The sequence below is a fragment of the Colossoma macropomum genome, unplaced genomic scaffold, assembly GCF_904425465.1.
Source record: "Colossoma macropomum unplaced genomic scaffold, Colossoma_macropomum, whole genome shotgun sequence".
Classification (NCBI taxonomy): domain Eukaryota; kingdom Metazoa; phylum Chordata; class Actinopteri; order Characiformes; family Serrasalmidae; genus Colossoma; species Colossoma macropomum.
Window position 1 is genome coordinate 10775 of NW_023494830.1, and position 24462 is coordinate 35236.

The following is a 24462-nucleotide window of genomic DNA, read 5'->3' on the forward strand; positions in this document are numbered from 1 at the left end:
GCGCGGACTCTGTGGGGTTATTTAGTGCACACCTTAAAACTCCAGCATTTACAAAAGGGAAATAGCAGCATCATCCTTTTGAAATAGAATCATCAAGGCAACCTCCAGCCATGCATATCTACATTGAGAGGGTCATAGGTCTTGTAAAGAACAAGGACAGGATTGTACAGTCCACCACAATCATTTCCCTGTGTTATTCAAATCCAGATGATGTTTCTCCACTTGTAATCTCAGTCCACCTGCTGTGCCCCCAGAATAATGAGGAATGAAATCATCTTATTATAATAAGACTTCTTTGTACAAAAAAATGATTTTTGTCATTATCAGTGAAACAGTATAATAACTAATTCAGGTTTCTTATATATACAAAATCCAAATGACTGTAAAATTTCAAATGTTATGTTATTCTGTATATTCTGTATATGAGCATATACACTTTAGGATATCATGTACTATTCAGTGAATTTCAGTGAACTAAATAATAAAGATGTGCATTCGTACATTTGCTCACGAACCTTAAAACTGATATTGAAATATGGCAAGTGTCAAAAAATGCTCTGCAGTGAACTGTAAAATACTTGCCAAGAAGGTCAGCTTTAATAAACTGTTCCACCCTACTGTATTTTATATGAAAGAAGTCTATCACATTGAATTTGCTGCACAAATTGAGCAATGCCGAACAATTCCTGCGCGCTGTCTCCTTAATGTTGGTTCATTCACTTTTCCCCACCTAAAAGACATTTAAACACAAGACATTATTGGAATGCTTGTCTAATATTTTTAATATAAATGACATCACTGTAAAGTGTGTTTCTGTCCTGACATTGAAAATTGTTCATAACAAAGACAGACTATGTAATGATAAGCTTAAATTAAATTGGCTAGAGCTTGTAACTGGGGCAATTCAAGAAATATAAGCTGTCTTTAAAAGTAACACAGGTATGAAGCCTCTTTCCTGGTGGGATAGAGAACAATAAGTGAACAGCCAACAAAAATCTACCAGTGTTGAAACTGCATGTTGTGTCTTTTAGTATATATTTCTATTGGTGTGTTGTGCTGACGGTACTACAACCTACTCTGTTACCTGACAGCTTGGTGGACACTTGACAGGTCTGAGGGTAACTTATCCTTTTAATTTAGGAAACTGCATTGTCTGTTGTGCCTCATTAAAATCTGACATTGTCAGTCTGCCCACTCTTTGCTCATACCACACCCCACTTGCCCACTGCTCTCTTGTTAGCTTTTCTGCTGACAAGCACCGAAAGAAAATTGGCACTGTCCAAAATTGTAACGTTATCTCCAAAATTGTAACTTTAAAGGCGAATGCAAAAACATTGGTAATTTTTAATGAAAGTCATTGTAAAAGATTTTATTCCAAGCAATTTTGGAGCATTTCTGTTGGTCCATTCATCATGAAATGTGTGCGCAAATGATACAGAAAGATTTAAATCAGAAAAAAATGAGATTTTTTTGGACAGTGATGATATGCTTTTAAATATTTTTTACTTTTGACAATATTGGAGAAAATGAACTTCCAAGCTCATAATACAATATAATGATACAATTTCCTATATATGAAAAACAACTCTTAAATACACTGAAACATGACCATAAGCAGTTTAAACATATTTTAAATTCTTGTTCTCATATTTCTAAAAACATGTCAACATTTCTCATTACATACCTGCTTCTTTCATAGATGAAGATCATGAAAGGTTCTCTTGATCTCTACCATATACCACCTTGATCTCTAACATAGAACTTGAAAACAGATCTGTAAATAGTGGGGGTCAGTCCACCTGCAAGGCCTTTGGTCTATCACTCTATCACTGACCCTCTATCCTGGGTTTACTTTAAGATATTCACACTTATGTAGCTGCTGAAAGAATGCCATGTATTCCTCTTTAGTTGGCACAGGTATGCTAGACGGTGTTTCATTACACTGCGCTGTAGATGTTTTGCTGGTCAAGTCTCAGGGACATGGCATCTGTGTGCTGGCAAGTCTTTGATATGCAAACACACTTCATCTAGGCTTGCTCTACAAGTGCAGATGGACAGTGAGCACAGTTCCACAGAGCACGGTATGGTAATCCATGGTTGGGTGGGAGTCATGTGTACGGCCTGAATGTTACTCCCCTTTAGCATAAAGTAGATCTAGTAGCTTCAGTTTAAGAGAGTGGGTATGCAAATAGTTTGTTAGCTCTAATCTGTTAACACTAACCAGTGCTAGTGCTGATGAACCACTGTTATTGTTATTGTTAACAGTACTCAACATAGTGGAGGTAATGACAAAACCATGTGATTGTAAGTCATGAATCTGTAAAAAGCTAAGTGATATAGTAACTCTAATGGATTTGCTTAAATAATTCATTTCCTTTGGATTTGTCCTGACAATGTTCTGTTTCCATCCTAAGTTCCACCTGAAAACAACAACAACAGCAGTGCTCAGAGGAAATGAGATAAATTACACAGCGCCAACTCAACTCATACAAGCTCTAACACAGGAATTCAGAGACTTGTGCTTTTTCATAGCAGGCAGGCTTCACTGTGGTTAAATGTGCTCTGAGCTCTTGTGAGGTGGAACAGTTATAGCACTGCTCTACTTTCAGTTCTGTGTTCAACCGGCGTAGTTCATTTGATCACTACTGATCCTGAACAGCAGGTTAAACCCTGAGCGTGTGTGTTTTTTCTGTACATAGTTTGACAAATTATATTTTTGTTTATTTGTGTTTCTCTTATGCTTAAAGGTAAAGTATAGTGAAAAAACTCACATATACATTGAAAATGGACTGACTAAAAAATACTACTACAGACAAACTGTTTAAATGTTTCAGCTAAAACTGTTCAGTTAACTTAATAATGGGAAATCACTTGTATTTATATGTTGTATTTTTTAATTTAAGCTTATGTCTTGTGTTTGGATCAATAATTATCTAAAAGTAGTTGTTGAAGATATCTGGCAACCCTACTAACTTCCTGAGTGACTACAGAGTTTTGATTTGTAAGGAGGAACTGATACCAGACCAAGTAATTCTGCAAAGATTAAAGTCTGCAGTGCTGATAATGGATTACTGCACAGTGATGAAGAAAAGTCTGTTTATTCTCACACTTTATATTCATCTGACATCAGCAGGTGAGTCTGTTTCTGTCTATCAGAGTCAGTCTACAGATACTCATATTCTGGTTAACTTCTTTAAAGAGCTGTCTGAGTGGGGAGGGCACTGGGGCGAGCTTTACTGGAGCGGCGTAATTGCACAGCACTTTAAACTTGACTTAAGTTTTAAAGACTGAGTCTTTAGGGTAGACCTAGTAGTGTCTGTGTTTGACATGTCCGTGCTGTAAAGATTGTCCATTCTCAGATAGGATGTGCTGTATTATGTATGGACAAGTGAGATGTTTATTACTGAAAATCTTTTTGCACATTAAAAGCTCGTGTCCAGATGTTAAAGTATGCTTTATATTATCGAGCAAGCTTTGGAAGTTCAGCTGTAAGCTTTATAAGGTGTGACAGTAACCAGTTTTAAAGACTGTTGTCAAGACAAGATAAAGAAGGTGGAAATAACTGTTTACATACTTACACTCACCAAGCACTTTATTAGGAACACTTCCTTGTTTTTACACTCATTGTCCACTTTATCAGCTCCACTGACCATATAGTTTCACTTTGTAGTTCTACAGTTACAGACTGTAGTCCATCTGTTTCTCTGCATACTTTGTTACCCTGTTCTTCAATGGTCAGGACCCCCACAGGACCACTACAGAGCAGGTACTATTTGGGTGGTGGATCATTCTCAGCACTGCAGTAACACTGACGTGGTGGTGGTGTGTTAGTGTGTGTTGTGCTGGTCTGAGTGGATCAGACACAGCAGTGCTGCTGGAGTTTTTAAACACCTCATTGTCACTGCTGGACTGAGAATAGTCCACCAACCAAAATATCCAGCCAACAGCGTCCTGTGGGCAGTGTCCTGTGACCACTGATGGAGGACTAGAGAATGACCAACACAGACTGCGCAGCAGCAGATGAGCTATCGTCTCTGACTTTACATCTACAAAGTGGACCAACAAGGTAGGAGTGTCTAATAGAGTGGACAGTGAGTGGACACAGTGTTTAAAAACTCCAGCAGCACTGCTGTGTCTGATCCACTCGCACCAGCACAACACACACTAACACACCACCACCACCACGTCAGTGTCACTGATGTCTGATTTATCTGTAATTGCATTGTCCTTTGATATTTATTCTTATTTAGAAGTCCCCTTTTGGTGATATACTCTTTAAGTGGATTGCATTGTTTGTAAACTCAACTTTAGAAAACAGGAACTAATAAACTGTTTGAATCTCTCCTTATAAAGGTCTTGTTTTAGAGACTGGCTGGTTTGGCTGCTTAGGCCAGTTCTCAGTCTGTTTCTGTGTGTCTCATTCAGGAAATTGTTTCTCTTTGCAGCAGAGTCTTTTTTTTTTGTGAGTTCAGACCATGCCTTCAACATGGTGGTGGTAGTATGAGGGAAGACTGATTGAGGGAGGGGGGTGAAGTCTGAGAACTTGAGCTGGAGTTCTGGGTGGCTTCTGCCTGTAGCTAGAAGGCCAGAACCCCCCTCATAGCTGTAGTAGGCCTGATGCAGGACAGAGGAATGGGGAGGAGATGGGGTGGCGCTGGGGATTGCAAACACGTCGTCACAGGAACAGAAGGTGAGGATGCTCCTCCCCTCAAACTTCAGTTATAACATAACTACGTTAAGAAAAGCACTGAGTAACAGCTTGATGACAACCACATAGAGAACCATGGCAGCTCAAAGAACCATTTGCATGCTTAAAGGGTTCTTTGTACTGTGAAATGGTTTGAGCTGCCATAGTTCTCTATATCACCATTGCCTTCACTAAAGAACCATTGAAAAACTCTTTTTTACCATGTACAAGACCATGTTTCAACCATGGACTGCAGTGAATGGGTACCAAAAAGGACTGATGTATGTGTACATTGTACTGATTCAACTGTAGACAGTAGAGAAAAGTAGTTTTTCACCTGTGCTCTGGTTGAAATGTCTGGATTCCTGGTGAAACAGTACGTCTGCTGAGGTTGGGCTGAACTCTCTGTTCAGCCTCTCTTAATGTTAACCCATGGTTTACAGCACGGTCAGTTAATGTTACTCAAATCTCATCTGATAAACTTGGTTCTTGTCCGTATCCTCCTCCAGGTGTACCTCTGCATTTTCTTTTCTCTACTTCTCTTCGTCCACGGGCTTCCCCTCTCATCCTCACTCTCCTCTTCCTCTTCCTGAATTGTTGCCCTCCATTTTTGTTGAAGACAGGTAAACTCACCTGCTTACAGTGCTTACATCTGATTGGTGAGTTTACAGTGAAGCACCTAAGTGTCTGTACACTTGATGGCCATGTTGGACCACTTGGTTCACAGGGGTGATGCTTTGAAGGGTGGTGACTTTGTGTCAAAGAGTGTCTGTTCATCTATTTTAGTAGATCTTTTTCATCTTTTTCAGTCTCCCACTCTCTGCAGTACTTCTACACTGCAGTCACACCAGGAATAAACTTCCCAGAGTTCACTGCTGTAGGTCTGCTGGATGGAGAGCAGATTGTGTACTATGATAGTAACATCAGGAAGATGATTCCAAAGACAGACTGGATGCAGGACAATGAGGGTGAGGATTACTGGAACACAGAGACACTGGCCCTGCAGGTGAATCGGAAGAACTTCAAAGTCAGTTTGGATATTCTAATGCAGCGCTTCAATCAGACTGAAGGTCAGTATAAACACACTGAGAGCTTTACACACTGAACGCCAGCTCTACAATAACACTCAAACAGTAAGTATGTAAAAATATACATACTTTTTCAGCTGCTGAGACACATTTCTGAAATGATAAACATTAACACTGTAAACACTGTAAACACTATAAACACAAAACCTGAACTACACACAGATCTGAGCACACTTCAGATTTCCACAACAAAATTAAATACTTCACTTAAAAACTTTTAGTTTGACCTACTTGGACTGGAGAGGGTCGTCTGACTGACATGCTCAGTGCATTAATGTTGATTTCAGTGATCAGGTCAGTCAGCCCAGCTAAGCGATTAGAACTGCTCTTTTACCTCTTAAACAGATTATATTCAGCAGGATTTTCATTTTCTTTTCCCTAAAATGAGCTCAATTACTAACATTGTAATTTAATTTTCAATAAACTTTAGAGCCTGTTTAAACTTTATGCATAATGTTTTTCCTGATGAGATGGGTTTTTTATTCACTGTACAAAAGCTTTGCAAGATCATCCATCACCAGTTTGGCCAGACAAAATTTGATTTAAAAAGCTATCAACACAGCATCATTTCTGTTATACTTTTCTTTACTTTTTTGTTTAATGTGTTGGTGTCCCTGCAGGAGTTCACACAGTGCAGGTGATGTACGGCTGTGAGCTGGATGATGATGGAACCAAGAGAGGATACATACAACACGGTTATGATGGAGAAGACTTCCTCAGTCTGGATCTGAACACTGAAACCTGGACTGCAGTCAATGCTAAAGCTGTTATTACCAAACTGAAGTGGGAAAGGAGGGGTGGAGCCAAATTCCACAAGTCCTACCTGGAGATCACCTGTACTGAGTGGTTACAGAAGTTTGTGGGTTACAGCAGATCCAGTCTGGAGAGGAAAGGTACAGTGATCTGTTCTGTTACTGTAACTGCAGCTGGGTTCTGGATTAGATATTACAGTAACAGTGGGCCATATTACATATTAGTCACATTCAAGATAACTTATTATACTTATAAGATAAGTATAATAATACTAAATACATTACTGATTTTCTACTGTAGGTGTAACTGTATCTCTTTTTTGTGTTATTACCAACACTGTTACAGCTGTTCAGCTACACTGTATTCACCCTCATCACTGAACACCTGCTGCTTCTATATGAGGAGACTTTGCCTGCACTGTAAAAAAAATCACTGCCAACTTACAGTAAATTACTGGCTACAAGTTGCATTATTTTCACTGTGATTTTCTGTACTATACACTTCTGCTGTGCACTTACTTACTGGCTTATTTACTTACTGTAAATTTGCATATGTAAATTTATGTACTTACTGTAAATTTGAAAAAATACTTTGAATTGTTATTTATTCACCATGTTATGCACAGTATATGTGGGAAATATCTCAAATGTGATATTTAAAAAATGCAAATATTTTACAGAAATTTTTTGCTTCACTTATAATTTGCATCAACGTCTATAATTTGCATATACCTGGCAATACCAATAACATTTATGTTAACAAAATCCAAGTAAAAGCTAACAACTTTAAAACACCAAAATCTGGATTGTTAGAATAAAGACACTTCAAGATTTGTTTTACTAAAATGTTTATACCTTTTTAATTCTGTTGCTGTGCTGGGTTTACAAGCTCACAGCATGCTGTGTTATTACAAACGATATTTGAAGGTGTAACGTTGGCAGACGGAATCAGACGCTCGCAGACGAGGCTGCAGTTAAGATCTTTAATAACAGCAGGATGATCCAAAATCACAGTCAAAATGCCAGAGCAAAAGGTCAAAAAACAGGGATCCACAACAAGACAAAAGGGCAAAAAGGGCAAAAATCCAGGTCAGAACAGAAAAATAGGTCATACACGAGACTGCTAAACAGGCAAGGAACACACTCGGTATGTTCATGCTGAGACAATACTTCGCAATGAACTATACTAAAGCCCGGGCTTATATACTAAACTAACACAGGCAGGTAATGATGAACACGTGTGTGCGATTAGTAGTCTGGAGAAGCTGAGGCCTGAGTCACATGAGGCAGCGAAGGGGTTCTGGGAACTGTAGTCTGAGGCAGCAGTGTCAGCTGTAGTTCCAGCCATGCTGGAGGGAAACGTGACAGAAGATGAGTTGTTTTTACAATAAAATGATGAATACAGCATTTTACAGTGAAAAACAGTGTTAAATATCGTGAAATACTGGCAGTAATTAACAGAGAAGACTCTACCAACTGACAAGTAACTGTTGAACGGTTTGTACTGGTTAAGGAGTGTGTTAAGGTAAATGAGATTGTTAATTGTAAAGTAATTTGATTTAAATGTGCTATATGAATAAACTTGCTTGCTTACTCTCTCTCTCTCTCTCTCTCTCTCTCTCTCTCTCTCTCTCCAGTTCCTCCTGAGGTGTCTCTGTTCCAGAGGAACTCTTCTTCTCCAGTGGTGTGTCATGCTACAGGTTTCTTCCCCAGTGCAGTGAACATAACCTGGAAGAAGAATGGAGAGGATCTGCATGAGGACGTGGAACTCAGAGAGACGCTACCCAACCAGGATGGAACCTTCCAGAAGAGGAGCGTTCTGACTGTCTCACCTGAGGAGCTGAACAAACACAACTACACCTGCATCATTCAGCACAGCAGCCTGGAGAAGAAGACGGTGCTACAGGCGTATGATCACAGAGTCATGTCAGGTAGGAGAATAAGTAAACTGTGTTTCAATTTCAACATTTATTTTATTGATGTGTCAGATTAAAAATGTCCCGGTGTAACTCTGGTGTTTCAGATGGAGGATCAGTTGGTGTCATCACTGGTGCAGTTGTGGTTGTTCTCCTCCTCATCCTCAGTGGCTGTGTTGGACTTATCATCTCTGTCAACAGGTGCTTTTCCAGATATTTTTAAAACTGCCTTGGTGAAGCCTCTGCTAAAAAAGAGTAGCATGGATCCTTCTGTATTAAATAATTGTAGACCTATTTCAAACCTGCCTTTTTTAAGTAAAGTATTAGAAAAAGTTGTTTTATATAACTAATATCTAATATCAAACAAGTTATATGAGAAGTTTCAGTCAGGTTTTCGTTCTAATCTTTCGTTCTGAACTCAGGCTCAGCACTGATGCACAAAATCCTTCTATTCTGGCTTTATTAGATCTTAGAACAGCTTTTGATACCGTTGACCACAAGACTTTAATCCAGTGTCTTGAATGCTGGGTCGGCCTCTCCAGCACAGTTTTAGAATGGTTTATTTAGGTAATAGGCAGTTCACAAAAAGAGTCCCTCAAGGTTCAGTTTTAGGGCCTTTGCTTTTCTCTTTGTACATTCTACCTGTAGGTGATGTCATTAGGAAGCATAATCTTAATTTTCATAGCTATGCTGACGACACCCAGCTATACATTTCTATTCCTTCTGAAGATCAAGACTTTGTAGACAGACTGACCAGCTGTGTGTCAGATATTTCTCAGTGGATGTCGCAAAGTTCTCTACAGTTAAATCACAAAAAAGCCAAATACTTATCGTTGGCACAGAAACTCAGTGAAAAATTCTTTAGGAGAAACTTTAGTTTTAGTCTTTAGCTTCATGTACCAAAACTGAAATACGAAACCTGGGTGTGATCTCAGACTCTGAGCTCTGTTTCATCCTGCATGTAAACGCAGTCACTAAAGTAGCTTTTATCATTTGAGAATGCCTTTTCTATCTCAGAACGACGCAGAGAAACCTGTTCATGCATTTGTTACAGCAGAGTTGATCACTGTAATGATCTTCTTACTGGAAAAAAAATACATCCCTTGCAACTCGTACAAAATGCATCAGCATCCTAACAAAAACAACACAGAGAGATCAGATCAGTCCCGTTTTGAAAGAACTGCCCTGACTACCTGTATCATTCAGGATAGATTTTAAAGTTCTGCTACAAGTTTTTAAAAGTCTAAATGACCTTAAAGCACACTTACATCACAGAGTGTCTGTCTGTTTACGTCCCAGCACGTGATCTTAGATCTGCAGATACTGACCTACAAACACCTTCAGTAAAATACAGAAAACGTGGAGAGACTCTTTCAGTTATTCTGCTTCTAAACTGTGGAACTCAATTCCACCTTTTATTAGACAGTCAAGCTCAGTGCTCACTTTCAAGAAGCATCTAAAAATGTATCTCTTTAACTCAGCATTCAATTAAAACTCTACGTCTCATGGTATTTATCCTTTGTGCCTCTTCTGGCTTGCTGTAGTAGTGTAAGGCCAGTGGGTGGTGCTTGAGAAATGGTTTGCGCCTGTGAGTTCTATCCAAGGGATAACAGGAGCTGGGATCATGGAGGAAAGAGTCTTATATGAAATGTGGCTAAGTAATCGTGTTCTGGGATCACTGAAAAAGAGTAAACTCTGGTTAGAGTGTTCCAGTGGGGTTGTTATGCAGTTGGTTAGGTTCCATGGAGTGCTTTCCTCTGACTTTCAAGCCATTTTTGAGATCTTATTGTGTGGAACTCGTTGCTGATTGAGAGGAGGGTCTCCTTTGGTTACTACTTGCTATTCGTGAGGTAGTGCAGGAGGTATTAGCCCAAATGAACTGGTTTGCTCTCACAGTTTGAGGGCCGACTGTGTGACGCCCTTTAAAAGAAAGAAGTATGTTTCTGTTTTGATAATGATGCAAGAAAAAAAAAGTATGTTCAAAGAAGAAAAGAAAGAAAAAGCGTGTTTCTAACTGTTTTGATACTGATAAAACACTGCATTTCTCTATATGAGCCATTATTGTGTGATCGATTGGTCGAGCCTGTCACTGATGTGCGATTAGTTGAGACTGAGCGCGGGAACCTAGAGAATGAACGTTTGGCTTGCCTCACTTATAAAGTGATGCAGCTGCGGGCAGCGCGCTTCGTGTCCTGTGTTTGCTCTAAAACTAATATTCTTTATCATTCCCCCTCTCAGGTACGAAATATTTTAAGAAAATTGCAAATATGGTGTTTAAAGAAGCGGCCTTGTTTGTGAAATCTTGTTTCACTGTGGTTTTAATAGCAAATTTTCCGTGTTTATGTGACGTTTCTAAAATGCGAGTCACTAGCCTAGCTCATTGACCTGGTGAAAGGACCAGGGAAGGAGAAAAATAAGCTACCCAGCTTCGTTCTAAGGAGTTATATGCTCATTTAACAAGAGGCTTGTATAACTGTTGTAAGTTTCTTATTTTCACTGTTCGTATTTTGTATGGAAACTACTTTACTGTTCTTTAGTAATTTAAACTGAGCTATACTTATGGAATGAGTAATGTTAAAAAGCTGGGTAGTTCAGCTAAACAATGCAAACCTGCCTGTTGTTTATTGCCAAGTCTGTTGTGATATATAGATGTGCTGCTCTAGTTTGTGTTCAAAATGTGACTGATACAGAGCTAAATTGAGAAATATGGAGTTCAACAGCTTTAAAAACCAAGTTAATTAGGTTCTATTGTTCTGTGTAAGTGAAGGCTGTGGGAAATATGGGGAAAGTATTAAAATTTGGCTACTCGTGATTGTGCTAAGCTAAAAGTGAGTTTAAAAGCTAAAAGTGAACTAGTTGAGAGCTTCTGTATTTAATTAGCATTTTCCTTTGAAAAGTTGTGAAGTGAATGTATGTGTATGTATGTGTGTTAGCTCAGCACAAGAACAGCGTATGCTTTTCTAATGCGCTATAAAGAGTTTAATGAATCCTAATTCTATACATAATATCAAACAACTTATAAAGTGATGCAGCTGTGAGCAGTACACTTCGTGTCCTGTGTTTGCTGTAAAACTCATATTCTCCATCATTCCCCCTCTCGGGCGTAACAACTGCAGTTGCAGATGATAATTGGAGTACTGCAGGTCCTCCAGAGAATGTGTTGGTTTACGAAAGTGGTTTTTATTACAGGTTGTATCAAGTTAAAAAAAAATGGGAAAGGCTCAGATAAAAATGTAGTGTCTTTTTAATCCGAAAGCTCAATTTTGAACTAGGAGATCAGGTGTTGGCTTTGTTACTTGTTTTAAGCAGTTCCTTTCAAGCTTAGTTTGCTGGTCTGTATATCATTGCTAAGATTCTTCCAGGACAGAATTACTTGAATATGGTGTAGAATACACCATATCAGTGGAAGAAGGTGCAAGTTTATCATGGTAACTTTGTTTAAGCCGTATCATTCTTCCATACCTTGTGTACCTGTTGGCTTAATCACTAATCAGTATTCTAAGTTAGGTGAAGGCTTGATTGTTATAACCCCTGGTTGGAATAGTGTGATAGTGTAAATGTTCATGAGTAGTTGAAGGTCTTAATACCGAAAATCAAACCAAATTGGCTATACCTCAAATTCAATAGAACAGAAGAAAAGTGATGTTGTCGAGCTGGTGAAATCTTTTGCTTCTTCATTTCTGCTATAGAGCATGATATTGATGTGGGCTTAGCACAGTCTATCAAAAAGCATGCTAATCCTGTCAGTCCAGTAAAAAACAAGATGCATGATGGCAGGTACTGTTTTGGGTTGATTATAGGATACTTACCTAAGTGACAAACACTGACTGCGATCCATTATTTGATGGATTAGATTATTTGATACATTAGATGACTGTATTTATGGAGACTGGCCACATTTGTAAGTACATTTGATCTGTTAAAACATTACTGGCAGGTACCATTGACTGCTTGTGCAAAGGAATTGTCTGCTTTTGTCACCCCAATAGCTTTTACAGTACAAGGTTGTGGTATTTTGGATGCATAAGGCACCGACTACATTCCACTGTTTAGTGAATCAGGTGTTGTTGGGACTGCACACGTGAAACTTGCTCGGATAATGTGGTCATGTATGGCTGTACATGGGAAGAGCACACTAGGCAAATTGAAGACCTCTTTACACAACTGCAAGCAGCTAATGAACTAAACCTTGCAAAATGTGAATTTGGAAAGATTAAAGTGACTTATTTGGGGAAAATCATGGGACATGGACAGGGGAGTCCTGTTGATGCTAAGGTTGAGGCAATTTGTAATTTACCTGTGCCCAAGGGTCACAGAGAATTTGATTTTTAAGTATGGCTGTGTATTATTGGGGATTTTGCAAGAACTTTGCCACAGTTGTTCCTTTGACTGACTGACTGTTGCTTGCCTCAGATTTCCATAAACCTTTTTGTCTTGCAGTAGATGTCAGTGATTCTGGGGTGGGTGCTGTTCTTATGCAGGTAGGCCCTGATGTAACTGAACATTTTGTGTGTTGTTTTTCTAAGACGTTTTATCGACACCAGTGGGCGTACTCTGCAGTTGACAAGAAAACTCTAGCCTTGACCCATTGATGTGAGTTCATCTGTTGGTCCTGTCACTGTTTATGACAAGCATAATCTTATGTTTATGGAGCTTATGAAGGACCAGAACCAGAAGATTGTTACCCTGCCTCGAATGTGCATATTTCTTCATCCTTTACCTAATAAAAAGTTAAACAACCATCCTCTGTGTTTCTTCTGTCTCTCCAGGTGATTGATATGAAGTGACGAGAGAAAAGGAGATCCCTTTGTATGGATCCTTGGATCACACTCTGGAATTGAGCACACTGGATCTGGACACATCACTGCCCTGTCTAAAAGTTACTTTTATATTTACCCATAGAAATGTTTTCTTGATTATGCTTTTAGTCTTTAATAAATGTTACATACACATTTACATTTCTGTCATTAATAAGTTGGCCATAACAATATGCATGCATCATACATTTTATGGTGCATAATTCCATTATGTTGAGCTCTATGTAAGGAATATTTTATAGTACATCTACGCACGCATGTGTGTGTTTGTGCTTGTGTGTGTGTGTACACATCAACTGGTCACTTCATTAAGTTCACCTCCTTGTCTATTTTATCAGCTCCATTTACTATATAGGTGCACTTTGTAGTTCTACAGTTACAGACTGTAGTCCATCTGTTTCTCTGCATACTTTGTTAGCCCCCTTTTACCCTGTTCTTCAGTGGTCAGGACCCCCACAAGACCCCCAGAGAGCAGGTGGATCATTCTCAGCACTGCAGTAACACTGACGTGGTGGTGGTGTGTTAGTGTGTGTTGTGCTGGTACGAGTGGATCAGACACAGCAGTGCTGCTGGAGTTTTTATATTATTGAACACACATATTCAGTGCTTAAATAGTTATAATAAATCTTGGACGGTCACCTTCACTGAATAACTGATAAACAACAGACAGCTAAAATTCAGCTCAGCTAAAAATAGCAGTGATGAAACTTTGGGAGCTGAACTGGAAGATGCACTGGCAGTTATCCTATATTATCATATAGGTGAACATGAAGGAAGGACTAGATTACTAGGGAAATTGTGGTAAATCTGAGAAATATGTTTTCTTTGGGGACTATTTTGCCTCACAACTTCCTGCATGTGCCTCTCCATCAAAACTTCTCAAAACTATACATAAAACAGTGTCTCAGTCATCAGTCAGTGAATTCATAACCATTTCATGTAATATCTTTCTGTGAGGGAGCTTTTAGAGATGGACGTCTGGTTCCTATCACCACCACTGTGAACAATTCTGACTCTGTAAGTTTCTCTAGAACTGAGCGTTTCACACCAAACCACTCTGAATGACTCTGTTTACATCTTAACCATTTAATTATACAGAAATTTTGATAAATTGGTGGAATTCCCCTTTAAAGCCTGTTAGCTTAAAATAAGTCTACATCAAGTCTACATCATCAAGCAAATATGCACAGTAATGGAAACAGAATCAGAAAAAAACAGCACCATCAGTTATAAATGAACTGTACAGTCAGTGTCTCCTGATTCTAAATAAGAAAATTACTTGGTTTCATTGGAGCCTGTTCATCTATTTCAGTATCTATTTTTGTAGTCTTTTTTAGCTTCCAACTCTGTGCGATAAATCTACAAATTTCACTGTTTTGGTCTGGTGGATGGAGAGCTGTTTGTGTACTATGACAGTAACATCAGAAAGACTACACACAGATCTGAGTACACTTCAGATTTCCACTACAAAATCAATACCTCACCTAAAAACATGCTGAATGTATAGACGCTATGAAGAAGTCTGTGGCTTATTGGAGGTCCACTCTGGAGAGGAAAGATAAAGTGATCTGATCTGTTACTGTAGCTGTTTTAAAGATTACTTGCAAAAAGATAATAATAGGCCATAATACATATTAGTCAACTCTAAAGTAACAGATGAAGCTGAAGTATTACTGATATTACTCTTTTGCTGCTGTAAGTATAGTTTTCTCTGAGAAGCTTTGCTATCATGTGTATGTTCTGTTTTATGAGTGTATGGTAATACTTGAAACAAGACTAAGCAAGCCTAGTTTAACTGTCGCACAAGTGCCTATAGATACGTTTCCATCCGAAAGATTTATGCTACATAGTTCTCATCCAGTCAGAGCCAGTTTCAATATTGCAAGAAATTCTCTGATCCAGCGCTGGAAAACATGCTGTTCTCTACTGATTTATTCAGTAAATTTGATAATATTGATTGTGGCTCACACATACTGTCACAAATGTCTACAGTTACTCAGAATCATGCAGTCAGAGGAATTTACATTTTCTCTTGAGAATGTAAAAACAAAATGAGCAAAAATGTGGCCACTGTCTCTTTATTTACTGCTTGTTACCATAGCTACGCCACAGCCCACCTAAAGCACTGCTGTGAGTTTGACTCTCTGGTGATCTAGAAAGTTTTCTTTATCGGTTGCCAGTTTGTGTAGCGTCATTTATGGATCTTCCTTCTGTAACCTACACTGACTCTTTCAAAAAAAAGAATAAAATATACTTTATCACTGAAAGAACCAAAAATGTTACTATAAATACAAATAGTTTCTCTGTTAAAAATTGTTTCCTCTCATCTAATAAGACTGTGCAGTAGATGCTCACGCACTCATGAGAGCTGAAAGTGCAGCTGCAGCTCCTGAACAGAGGCGCAGGGAGCTGAAAGTGCAGGTCTGAAAGTGTGGGGACTAAAGTTGCAGTACTGCGGCTCTGCAGATGGACACTACTGGACACAGCCGGGAAACACCAATAGAAAGGTGGCACTAGGGAGGAGACTAAAATGCGGTACCTGGGAAACAAGACTGGGGAATAGCCAAAAAAGGAGCAGATAGACATGGGTGGAGGCTTCACAGAGACATTGTGACACTGAGTTCTTACTGTGCAAGGAGGATTTAAACTGATGCAGGACAAATTAATTATGTAAATAAAAAAGTTTAAAAAAAAATATCTGCACTGCTGAAAATGGATTACAGTTCATTGATAAAGAAATGCATGTTTTTCCTCACCTGTTTTTTCCACAATATTTGTCTAACATCAGCAGGTGAGTCTGTTTTCACTCTTGATCTAAGCTGATCTACTGATCTAGAGGGGAATTAGGGGTCCTTGACCTCCCATAAGAGTAAAGCGGCCTCCATAAGCGAGACAAAACTTGAACTTCTTATTTCCTTAAATAAAATATCTGGATGGATATTGAATAGACTTCTTGTTACCTTGTATCCTCTCTCAAAGCTGCTTCAGCAGAAGTTTGTCTCATCCAGGATTTGAAAAAGAACTTCAATTATCACACAATAAATTTCTGGGTCATGGAGGAGAGGAGCTGGATTTGAGGGAGAAGCAGTAACTGGGTATTTGATGTAAGCCAAAAAGGAGCCCCATGCCTCCATGGGTCACTTTTGCCCCTGTAGTAGTTGTTTCTCTGTTCACACCTGTTTTGCATTATGCGGTTTAAGCTGTATTTGAACTTGGTCTTGACAAAGTATTGTTAACTTATTCTCACAATAATAACTTGTATGCCTTATGTATTTGGTCATCTTTTAAATTTTTTTTTCTTAAATTTTTTCAAGAATAAATTTGATTTTTGTGATCAGACTCAAATGGACAATCTGATCTTTACGCTGTTGAAAAGTTCAAAAGTTTTATGGTCTGGACTTTTTAAGTGTTTTTTTCCCTCTATGGGCCTTCATGCTTTCTAGTGATAAATAGGTGGGCATTAACTTAGAAATGGTTGAGAATCCCTGATCTTGATTATTTGAAAAATTGAAATTGAAAATTGTCAGAAAAAGAAATGCTCACGGCAGGAAAGCAGAGGAATGTTTTTAAATCATCTTAAAGATGATCATCTTAAACTTTTTTGGGAACTCTTTTTGGGGAACAGGAATGAGGCCAAGGTTTTAAGATGCTGAAAACTAATAAAGCACATCAACAGCTGCATGTATATCAAAAAGTATATATTTGCAGAATATACAGGGAGATTCACTCAAAAGAGGCCCTGAATATTCTGTTGTAGCTCTTATTACGATGAAGTAATCGGAACCAAAAAAATCCGATGCATATCTTGACGTCTGTGTAATTGATTGCATTACATGTGATGCTGGAAGTGATCTCTGTTTTCTGCCAGGCACATGAAGGGGTATGGGGGTATCGCGACAGCTGTCCAGCGCCTGACTCATCGCTCCAACGCAGGGGCATCCTGGCTTGTTTGAAGCTCCATATACTGAGGAGCTCATTGAATGTTGTTTTTGTTCAGATTGCTTTGTCCTAGAGAGAGTTATTACAGAATATTCGGGGCCTCTTTCAAGTGAATCTCCCTGCAGATCACTTATTTCAAAAAACGGTCCTTTGCTCCTCACAAAACAAGCAAACTGAGAGACTGTGCAGGATGCTTTTCATTCAAATCAGTTTACAAAAAAAAAATAAAATAAAATCAACTTTTTTTTCCAATGTCTCGATTAAATAAGTTTTAGAGTTAGCATATCCTATATTAGTAAATCCTGTTGCAGAAATAAGTACTTTGCTGCTATGAGATTTGTCCTATAGAACAATGTGCATCCCTAATATTCCCAAAGAATTGACCTCAATATTAGAAGCTAATAAAGCTTGTTTTCAGGTCAATTTAGAAATTAGCTGCTGTACTGAGTGCATATAACATTCTAATGAAATGAAACACTGACAGTTATACTGTAATGAACAATACACAGGCCAGAAAATCCCATTACCAGAGACAGCATGCAACGAGAAGCTCTTTTTACTATCTGCTAGTTGAGGCTGTTTCATTTGACTTGCAGAACGTGGCACTGTTCCTGCATGAAACATGTTTTACATGACATGAAAATCTACAGAACACAAGCCACAGAGACATAAAGCGTATGAATACAAAGGTCGGCCTTGTAGCTTTTTTACCTGTTCATTTGAATTTTATTACCTATTGGGATTTTTTTTATGATAAATGCATTGCATACAGTTATTTAACTCATTATTTTTGTTAAGAGGTCAGGCACAGCATGTACTGCACGTAGAAAATAAACGTCTGCAGTCCGTCTAAGAAGCTCTAAGGAAACTGCATTTGGAAAAGTGTTTGGTGTGTCCTTGCATAATAGTCTGAAGAGTAACAGTACAGACAAATAACGTGTCTGATTCATTGTTTAATCAGGAAGAAACAAATAAATAAAAGTGTTATGAAAGAGACTTTGAGGCAGGTTTTATACAGTTTTACAGTTTTTTACAATCACTTAGAAGCAAGTTCACTTCTTCAAAACTCTTACGACTCATTTCAGTGCTTATTTTTCTTTTCCTCAGTCACTCATTCACTGCAGTATTTCTACACTGGAGTCACACCAGGAATAAATTTCCCAATGTTCACTGCTGTTGGTCTGGTGGACGGAGTGCAGATTGTGTACTACGACAGTAACATCAGGAAGATGATCCCAAAGACAGAGTGGATGAAGAAGATTGATGCTGATGATCCAGATTACTGGAACAGAGACACCTGGGTTCTGCAGCATCATCAGGAGAATTTAAAATTCAATATGGCTGTTCTAATGCAGCGCTTCAATCAGACTCACGGTACACATGAACACACTCATATCCTTAAACACTGTTGGTTTGGGTTGATTTACATAATAACTTTTTTATTACATGCATTTTGTTGCAGTTTTCCTATAAAACCAACCACAATAACCAAACTGGTTGATTAGCCGTGTTAGCTGGAGATGTTGAGACAGCTTGCTAATAATAAACTAGTTGGCACACATACTGGTAGAGGGGCGTGCTGCATCGTCATGATCTGTAACGCCACTGGAGGCATTTTTCAACCGTCCGCTCCAGTGAACATACATCTGCTTCCTGCAAAGTGCTTGCTCTCTCAACTGGTGACAGTTGTTGAGGGGGAATGAAAACTGTTCCAGTGAAAGTGGCTGGAAACAGCATCAACTTTAAAGTGCAAACTGCCTTCAGTTTAACGTTAGTCAGCAGTTTATTAATTCATTCTTCCTAATTGCACAAGCTCATTTTTCTACTGCTCTTTGCTGGCTGGGAAACTGAGGTTAGGTTGCTTTTGCTTCAAGCTCGAACATTTCGGCAGCCTGTCTGAGCTCTACTTGGCCATAAATTATTGTGGTTGTTTTAGCAGAAGCAGCTTAACTACCAGCAGAAAAGACACAGAAATGGGAAAAGGGCCCATCAGACAGTCTAATAATGCCAGCTTCTCCAGGCTATCATCAGGAATGACATTTGTTATTCTCTTATATTTGTCTTGTACTCGCTGGTATTTGTCTAGGGTTGTCTCAGTCTCAGCCATCACTTTCACCAATTTAATATTCTGGTCTTGATCAAGAAATATGGTGCTTTAGTGAAAATAATATATTTTTTCAAAATAAAAAATGAGCACTTTATTTAAATAAATAAAATGAAAAATAACATAGTGGTCCATATTAATATCATGTAAAACATGTATGCTTTGTAAATGTTGATTTAAACATTCATGAGCATGTTATGAAGTGTTTATGTAAGGTGTTATGAATGTGTTATGTAGACACCCTTCAAGTAAAGTGTTACCGAATGTTGCTTCTGTTGTAGAATTTTGAAAACATAAATATGAGTGTCCTTCAAAAACAACTCTGTTGCATTGTAATTAGGTTAACAGTCTTTCTGAAGTTTGTTATATCCACATTAATGTTGCGTCTATGAACTTCCAGTGTGTTTGTAAAATATAGCGCATGTTTTAAAGGTGCTGAATGTGCATCATATTTGTAAAGCATGCGTTGTGATTTTGGTGAACATGTTTTGTGTTTTTTTTTCTTCATGGTATCATTGTGCAGTGTGTTGAGGCTGAGGCTAAGTTGGTCTCAGAAAAATGTAAGAAATTGTAGCTCTTCCTAGTCATTTTAAATTTTGTCAGTGTATAAATCTGCATATGAGTAATCACAGGACATGTCATAGAACATGCCAAGTCAGCAATAGCTGTGGTGAAAGATATAAAACTGGACGAGGTTCCAGTAAGACATGCTTCTTGTTCATTAAGTGAAATGAAGGAGGGGAGCAAGTGTGGACAAAGTGGCACTTTCTATCCACAAAAGGAGGCCTTAGACTAAATAACTTTGAAAACGGCTGCTTTAGAACACTGTTGATTAGTGCAGTGCTGATTTATGAATATCGCTGCTGTCAGAACAAAACCTTGTATCTCCATTTTCGACATTTGAAAATGTCTGTTGGCCTTTGCATTGTGTGTAAGTTTCATGATGATTGGACCAAAAGAAACAGCCTTAAATTGCTTGGGAAAATGTCTGGTTCCATCGATTTATATTAAAAGTAAAGCATGTTTTTTACTTCTCCTGTAAAGTTACCATTTTGGAGATACGAGGTTTTGTTCCGAGAACAGAGATATGTTAATAAGGACTGTGTAGAATGGAGAAGAGTGGTAGTGAATGCTGTGGTGTACTAATTCTGTGTTGTGTTTAAAGTACTGTGTGTATTTATTGTATGTGTGTGTGTGTGTGTGTGTGTGTGTGTGTGTGTGTGCAGGAGTTCATACAGTGCAGTTCATGTACGGCTGTGAGCTGCATGAAGATGATGGAACCAGGAGTGGATACATGCAGCACGGTTATGATGGAGAAGACTTCCTCAGTCTGGATCTGAACACTGAAACCTGGACTGCAGCCAACGTTAAAGCTGTTATTACCAAACAGAGGTGGGAAACTACTAGTGACGCGCAGGAAAGGAAAAAGTACCTGGAGACTGTGTGTATTGAGGATTTAAAGAAGTATGTGGGTTATGGCAGATCCACTCTGGAGAGGAAAGGTAAAGTATGTGATCAAAGTCATCAGAAGAAAAGTAACATTACACTGCAAAAAAGTGGTAACTGGGCAACTTGTCTCAAATCTAGTCAATATGTCTACTATTTCTCATGTTGAGACTGTTGTAAGCTTATTATAAGATTAACATTTGTACTTTTTAAGTGATTTATCAAGTGACATCTCACTATATTGATAAATTATTTAGTTCTAAGATACGTGCTTGAACAACTACATGATAAAAGGGTTTTGATAAAATCACTTTAAACTAGTATAATATGAGCTACAAAGATCTTTCTGCATATTGATATGATTAACACATCTTAATGTTTAGCTCTCTTTCTGTTTGTGTGTCTCTCTCTTTCTCTCTGTTTCTCTACTTTCTGTGTCTTTATGAATTTGAATAAAATAGACATGAATACATGATATATCTGAACTGTGGAAATGGTGTTATTGTTATTTAAATTAAAATTAAATTAGATTTTAACTCTGTACATTACATACTTGTTACATCCAAAGTAGTTTATAATAATACGCATATAATGTTTTGCTGCTATACGTATATTTTTCTCTTTCCCAGCAGTCATGTATATATATACATGTATGGGATTGTTTTAGTGGATGTTATTGAAATGACTTTCCAATCTTAATGATAACTGCCTCCCCCTTTTTCCAGTCTCTCCAGAGGTGTCTTTGTTCCAGAAGGACTCTTCTTCTCCAGTGGTGTGTCATGCTACAGGTTTCTTCCCCAAAGCAGTGATGATCTCCTGGCAGAAGAATGGAGAGGATCTGCATGAGGACGTGGAGCTCAGAGAGACGCTACCCAACCAGGATGGAACCTTCCAGAAGAGGAGCGTTCTGAGTGTCTCACCTGAGGAGCTGAACAAACACGACTACACCTGCACCATTCAGCACAGCAGCCTGGAGAAGGAGACGGTGCTGAAGGTGTCTGAATGCAGAGTCATGTCAGGTAGGAGAATCTGCTTCTAAATGGAATTAAAAACTTCATGTTGAGAGTTACTGGCTCTTATTTATTAAAGTTTCATAAAAATGAGTGCAGATTGTACAACATTTAAAGAGGTAAATTGATGAATTAATTGATGAATCAGCTTTAGTATGTGGAAACAAATATATAAATAAAATTCCTTATTTACACATTATTTGCAAAGGACACACTGTAATTTGCCCACACACACTATATATATATATATATATATATATAATGAAACATGCCATAACACCACCCCCTTCTCATAAGTAAAAATCCCATTCACTTTCTCCATAGACAATTCAAAAAATCCTTACAGCCACCCAGAGAAACCAACCAGTTACAAGACAAATCTTTATAAACATTGATTCGGACAAAAAAAGTTGGTCAAAAATGGCCCAAAAATCAGAGGTACAATACTGTGTACTTGTTCTGCATAATTCAGTGTTTGAGATGTAAACAGAGTGATTCAGAGTGGTGGTGATAGGAACCAGGGGTCACCATGACTACAACACATGGAACCCTTTGTTCCTGTGTCTGTTACTTGCTCTGTTTTGTAGCCATGTGCTTTTTGCCATGTGCTTGTGTTTTTGTTTTGGTTCTTGTGCTCCGCCCTTTCCCCGCCTTCCCTATTAGTATCCTCTCCTGTCTGTAGTCTCTGTCTCCTCCCTCTCCCAGGTGTTCCCCATTCATTGTAGCCTTTATCAAGCCCTTTGTTTCAGTCAGTGTTTGTCTGGTCTGCTTGTCACTTTGTCACATGTAGTGTTTGTGTGTCTACCTCGTGTTTTGTTTGCTTTGTTTAGACCTTGTAGTTTGTTAACTTGTACTTTGTATTTTTGCTAGTTTGTGTTGTTTATCAAAGTCTGCTCGCACCTATATCCAGCTGCCTTGCTCACTATACACATGACAACTATCCAAACCCACCAGTGAACCTACACATGTCTTCTGAGCTTTATATGGAATATTGGTGATGGTAAAATAGTGATAAATCTGAAAAAAAATTACGTTTTTTTTGGTTACTAATGGCCTGCATGTACTTCGATGACATGAATGGATTGAAAAAAAAAAAAAAGCTTTAGGATAAAATCTATAAAACAGTGTCTCAGTCATCAGGCAGTGAATTCATAACCATTTCCTGTAAAAACTTTAAGTGAGGGAGCTTTTAGAGGTGGACGTCTGGTTCCTATCACCACCACTGTGTACAATTCTGACTCAGTAAGTTTCTCTAGATCAGAGCGTTTCACACCAAACCACTCTGAATGACTCTGTTTACATCTTAACCACTTAATTATGCAGAAATTTTGTAAAATCAGTGCAATTCCCCTTAAAGAGGGATTGAACTATTTAACTAACCTACTTCACAAACCAGTGTGAATAATCTCAACCTGTTCTTAGAATTTAATTATGTATCTAATGCTTTTTTATGGACTACTTATGTGAAATAACTATTCTATAGTGTTGTGAATTCACTATAATTTTATACTGTAAAATGCAGTAGCTGTGCTGTGTTTATGATGCAACTAATGGAAATGTACAATGATATAATTCTTTGGTGTTTCAGGTGGAGGGTCAGTCGGTATCATCATTGGTGCAGTCGTGGTCCTCGTCCTCATCGGCTGTGCTGGACTTTTCATCTGGAAGAAGCAGCAGTCTGGTAAGAGAGGAAGATAGAGGATCCACTTGTGGATTCTTGATAGTGAATTTTATACTGTATCTCAACAATTTTACAGCAGAGTTGAGAGGTTTAAAAGTAGACTGGATTATTAAAATCGAGGATACTGTGATGCTGAACCAGTTTTGTTCTCAGCACTAGTTTTTCTCAGATTTTGTTTGATGTGATTTTATGTTATGTAATTTCCTACTATGAAATAGACCAGTGTACCAAACACACATCTTATAATAATTCTACATTTATTTACATCAGCTTCAGAACTGTTCCAGGAAACTCCAGTGATTGTAAGTGAGCCTTTATAATATTTATGTTGTATTAATGAAATGAATTAACTATATATCTGTATTGTTTTATTCTACTTTACCAGAATATTTTACGTGTTTAAAATGTTTGCATATTTTACAGCCTCTGAGGGAGACTCATAAATTGACGTAGGTAGAGGTGCCTAAACTCATTCTGCAGTAAAAGTATTATTACGTTGATGAAATAATGAATGCAGTAAAATTACTTTTCAAAAAAAAAAGTAGCAGCTCAAAAACTACTTTAAAGGAACCCTGGCTAGTCAGAATCATAGACTTCAGTGTGGGGTAAATATCCTGAAAATGTTAAAATGACACAAAATATTTTATGTCAGCAAAAGCAGAATAACAACAAAACCAATAATGTGGGGCATATTAAAGACGAGTCCATAAGACACAAATTTTAGTCAGTGACAAATGTAATAAAGTAAAAAAAACAGGTGAGAAATCAGAAAAACACAAGGCTAAGAAATGCTGATGACTTTATAAGTAAGCTACAGTCCACAGGGTTTAGATACACTTCAAAATGGCCATTAATGACAAACAAGGGGGAAATAAGATTAGAACTCGGGTGAAGGTGACCTCTGGTGGCATGGAGGGAAATAGCGCTTCAGTCGTTTCCATCTCTGTTGGAAGTTTTCTCATAGGGACCAATCCACAAGCCTTAGAAAAACAATCAATAGTCACAAACCCAATAGCGTAACT

At 38.2% G+C, this 24462-nt stretch overlaps 2 protein-coding genes across 2 annotated transcripts; both read left to right on the top strand.

The window, feature by feature from the left end:
- The first annotated feature begins 3027 nt into the window (after nucleotides 1–3027).
- Nucleotides 3028–13333, top strand: LOC118800271 (H-2 class I histocompatibility antigen, Q9 alpha chain-like). Its single transcript, XM_036560481.1, has 6 exons — nucleotides 3028–3133; nucleotides 5497–5757; nucleotides 6396–6668; nucleotides 8165–8458; nucleotides 8551–8644; nucleotides 13213–13333. The coding sequence occupies exons 1-6, from the start codon at nucleotides 3064–3066 to the stop codon at nucleotides 13214–13216; spliced, it is 996 nt and encodes a 331-aa protein (XP_036416374.1). The 5' UTR covers nucleotides 3028–3063; the 3' UTR covers nucleotides 13217–13333.
- A 2288-nt stretch (nucleotides 13334–15621) lies between these two features.
- On the top strand, nucleotides 15622–23457 carry LOC118800266 (H-2 class I histocompatibility antigen, Q9 alpha chain-like). The gene is made up of 5 exons (XM_036560475.1): nucleotides 15622–15681; nucleotides 18285–18573; nucleotides 20530–20805; nucleotides 21475–21768; nucleotides 23348–23457. Exons 1-5 carry the CDS (start codon nucleotides 15622–15624, stop codon nucleotides 23455–23457), a joined length of 1029 nt encoding a protein of 342 aa, XP_036416368.1.
- Nucleotides 23458–24462: the final 1005 nt, after the last annotated feature.

Excerpts from the sequence above, each read along its gene's own strand:
- LOC118800271 (XM_036560481.1), top strand. The coding sequence starts at position 3,064 with ATGGATTACTGCACAGTGATGAAGAAAAGTCTGTTTATTCTCACACTT. Across the intron at positions 6,669-8,164 it reads ATCCAGTCTGGAGAGGAAAG|TTCCTCCTGAGGTGTCTCTG; the intron begins GTACAGTGATCT and ends CTCTCTCTCCAG. Across the intron at positions 8,459-8,550 it reads TGATCACAGAGTCATGTCAG|ATGGAGGATCAGTTGGTGTC; the intron begins GTAGGAGAATAA and ends CTGGTGTTTCAG.
- LOC118800266 (XM_036560475.1), top strand. The coding sequence starts at position 15,622 with ATGAGAGCTGAAAGTGCAGCTGCAGCTCCTGAACAGAGGCGCAGGGAG. Across the intron at positions 15,682-18,284 it reads GCAGGGAGCTGAAAGTGCAG|TGCTTATTTTTCTTTTCCTC; the intron begins GTCTGAAAGTGT and ends GACTCATTTCAG. Across the intron at positions 21,769-23,347 it reads TGAATGCAGAGTCATGTCAG|GTGGAGGGTCAGTCGGTATC; the intron begins GTAGGAGAATCT and ends TTGGTGTTTCAG.